Source organism: Sabethes cyaneus, chromosome 2 (genome assembly GCF_943734655.1).
Source record: "Sabethes cyaneus chromosome 2, idSabCyanKW18_F2, whole genome shotgun sequence".
Classification (NCBI taxonomy): Eukaryota; Metazoa; Arthropoda; class Insecta; order Diptera; family Culicidae; genus Sabethes; species Sabethes cyaneus.
The window spans coordinates 30,197,167-30,200,888 of record NC_071354.1 but is presented as its reverse complement, the minus strand read 5'-3'; the positions used below and the strand labels follow the sequence as shown (position 1 = coordinate 30,200,888).

The 3,722-nt window shown below is 42.3% G+C and overlaps 1 protein-coding gene across 3 annotated transcripts; it reads left to right on the top strand.

The window, feature by feature from the left end:
• The first annotated feature begins 311 nt into the window (after window positions 1-311).
• On the top strand, window positions 312-3,119 carry LOC128733678 (protein RER1). Of its 3 annotated transcripts, XM_053827431.1 has the most exons (6): window positions 312-668; window positions 731-787; window positions 857-986; window positions 1,043-1,244; window positions 1,305-1,522; window positions 1,660-3,119. In XM_053827431.1, exons 3-6 carry the CDS (start codon window positions 921-923, stop codon window positions 1,732-1,734), a joined length of 561 nt encoding a protein of 186 aa, XP_053683406.1. In that variant the 5' UTR covers window positions 312-668; window positions 731-787; window positions 857-920; the 3' UTR covers window positions 1,735-3,119. The 3 variants fall into 3 exon arrangements, with proteins under 3 accessions (XP_053683406.1, XP_053683407.1, XP_053683405.1); XM_053827432.1 differs by having other exon boundaries at window positions 731-986; XM_053827430.1 differs by having other exon boundaries at window positions 312-787.
• The last annotated feature ends 603 nt before the right edge of the window (window positions 3,120-3,722 follow it).

The following is a 3,722-nucleotide window of genomic DNA, read 5'->3' as shown; positions in this document are numbered from 1 at the left end:
ACAACGGTTTGGAACAAACAAATTTCGTTCGCTGGTAAATTGACATTTGTAGCTTTCAAAATTTCAAAGATTAGTAAATAAAACACAACCCAACAAAATTTAATTTTTTGGATTCTGAAAATCAAAAATACGACGACGATGTTGAATGTGTTGAATGTAGTCGAACTTTTTACTGTGCAATACGACGCACTCAACTTGTGAACGGTCTCCATGCCAAAGTTTAGACCACAACTTCGACAGCCCTTTCGCTTTTATACCGGTTGAATCCTTCCGTCATTTCAGTTCAGTCCCGTGGTGTCATCATCGTCGTAAAAAGGTCTTCTTTTCTGACAGATTGACGTGGTTCGCGGCCCGACGACGATTTTGATTTTTCGTTTTTCCTCTTGTGTCGTGGTGCAATCGGAATTCTCGTGAATTCCGTACTTTTGCGGAACGCAAAACAGGGCGCTGGTGTTTCCGCGATTGGCACAAGCTGTGCGCTGGGAATCGGCACAACTGTTCGGGTGGCTCGGAACTATAAGCCTGTACGGGCCCCGATAACTGGCGTTTAAATTATTCATCAGCCAGAGGGAGGCACTTCCATCATCTATCTAGAAGCATAGCGCCACCGCATAAGTGTGTGCAAGTGCCCCTCTGACTGGCTGAAAGTGCTGTGCGATGATGATAGGGTAATAATACTAAAGGAAGATTTTATGATTTGGCACTGAAAGTGGAAGTGTTTCTCTGTTAGTTTTGGTTTCTGTTAAAACGAAAAGAAGTGTGGATCGAGTACGGTGGGCTTAAACCAGTGAGTATCTTGTGTGTTAATGGCCGAGGCGAAGAAGGAAATTTGATAAGCGATTGCTAATTGGATTAGGCAGCTGACGGCAATTGAGCGAAGGGAAAGATTTTAACACTGGCCGTGGCATTCCGACTGCAGCATGATGAACGAGGAAGTGACACCGAGTAGGAATGTAGTATCGCAATTTTTCAAACGGATCTCACAGGTGAATGTTTTTTTTATGATGAAGCAAGCCAGCTGACCTAATTCCTCTTTATCCAGCTTTACCAACTTCAGCTGGACCGATGGACGCCACACACCAAACTGCGGTGGGCGGCCGCGATAGGCCTGGTGCTCCTGTTCCTTCTGCGAGTATTCACAAAGCAGGGCTGGTACATAGTGACCTACGCGCTTGGAATCTACCATCTCAATCTGTTTATAGCGTTCCTTACTCCAAAAATTGATCCGGCCTTGGATCTAGATGGTTAGTTAGTAGCTTAGGTGACGTCACGAAGAGAATTGTGTTAATTGTCCTTCTTTTCAGATGATCAAGGGCCAGAGCTACCCACCAAGTCCAACGAAGAATTCCGACCTTTCATACGGCGGTTGCCGGAGTTTAAGTTCTGGTATGCCGTCAGTAAAAGTACCATCATCGGCATTTTGTGCACCTTCTTCGAGGCGTTTAACGTGCCCGTGTTCTGGCCGATATTGGTCATGTACTTCATTACGCTGTTCTGCATCACTATGAAGCGACAGATTAGGGTAAGTACGGCGGGAGGGAGTGAAACACACGTTAATGACTTACAATACAAATTTGGTGATGGCAGACAGACAGGTTAATTATTTTTCTAGTCAGTCAGAGTTTAAACGTCGGGTTTTCTATCTCTTTTGTTTTTCAGCATATGATCAAATACCGGTACCTGCCGTTCACCCACAGTAAGCCCCGCTACCAGGCGGTGCCGACGGAAAAGTGACAATTAAAAGCACAAACCTTGCCATCAACAACAACATCGCAACTGTCAACAGGGTCATCTGCATCTGCTTCTTCGTCCAACGCTATCAATGTCGCCGCTTCGCCGGAGCCGGTTTTTAAAGCGTCCGCCTCCGGAAGCTCCGCAGCAGCAGTTGCCAGCGCTAAAGCAGTTCAACCCAGTTCAACGATTTCAACCGTTTAGCAAGGATGTTCCGAAAAACAACAACAACAACAACAACAGCAGGAAAAAGCAACTCCGTGTCCGGCTTAATAGAGTGATGGGTACCCTTGGTTCTGTAGTTAGTAGAATGCCGTTGCTTTTGGTTGGTTTGTTTTCCGTTTAATTCCTTTCTTTGGTTGTAAAGTAAAAAGCAGTTAGACAGTAGTCGATGATGAGGATCAGGTGTGTTCCGACTCGCCGTAACATCAGCTCTCGTCGGAATCGGAACACACTGGGCATTGATTTGTGCTTACGTCGATCATCATTTTCCTTTTAAATCTATAATCGAAAAAAGATTTTCACTACCAAAATATAGAGTTTCATCCTGAGTGGATAGCAAAGCTAAAGGTGAAACCAATTTAGTATAATTTTTATGTCAAAAAAGGCTACTTTTCCAACGGCTGATTTGTACAGTTTATGTCTTATTTCTGAAGAAAGTCGTCCGATGGGACGAATCTTTCCAATATTCAGTATATCATATAGTTTATTACGTTTCTTCTTCGGTTGATTATTAGTAGACGTTGTTTTAGTTTTAATCCTATCGTTTATCCTGTATCCCGTACTTTTATAAAAATAGCAAACAGCAGAAATCAAAATCTTAAGTACCTAGCGCTTTTCAACACCCTCGCTGTCTAACAAATCATTATTTTTCCCCCTAATTTCTAGTACCTAGATAAAAGCAGAATCAATCGAAACCCAAACCCAAAGCAGTTAATCTTGAAAAAAAAAAAAAAAATGAAAGGCACCACGATAGGACACACCCTTGGTAATGTTTCAAATTCAACTATCCTTCGACTTAGTTTAGTTAAGTATGGAATTATGTAATCAATAATGGGAGTTTTTCTATACCGCGTTTGTACCGCCCAACTGAGGACTAGGTATTAGGTAGTCCAAAGTGGTTCAAGTGAGTTTTGTGAATGGAACGAATGCGTAACGAAACAAAAGAAAAACCGGGATGATGGAAATATTTACGTCTTTTCGACTAAATCCGTGAGCAGACCCCGCTAGGTGTGAAAACTAACATCTTATCTTACAGGAAATAAAATATATACACAAGAAAGCAAACACACAGACACACACATTTACCAATATGTGCAAATTGAAAGACCCAGAAATTGTCATAAGAAGAAAAAAACTTGGATAACCAAATAAATATTGAAAACTAGGTTGTATTGTAGACATGTTTTTAATCGAAAGTTACGTATTTTCAAGTTTAAACAGGGTGGCGAATCGACCCTAACATTAAGGATTTGATCCAGCGTGCAGACATCGAAATAAGAGGCACGATTTTCAACAAGGCTGCGCAAAAGACTTCGACGTTATTAATAGAAATTTTGGGAGGACAGGAAGGTGATCAACGCTAGAACAAAAGCGGAGGCTGGGAAGATTACCTCAAAAATTGCGGTATTAGAATGGATAGAATAGGTGTTTTCGTGAAGGTAATCATAACTGGCTAATACCTAACAAAGCTGAGGGATTTTGGTATGTAAACCTCTGACGTTCTGATAGTACACAAAAAGCATCCGTTCGATTACACGAGCCTCTAAGACGGACACACCAAGATACGCCATGAGACCGCTTGCTGACATCTTCGGTGAAGGGTGATTCACTTTTAGCAGAGCAATTATCAGGTCAAAGCGCCGAAGTGCTACTTAGGTGAAGAGAAGACATCAGGAAAGTATATACTGGCCTGATGTTGCTTCCAGCTTGCAACCTCGTCTCCATTTTGACACACAGGACCGGAAGGTGCTGTGACCTCTATAATGCTG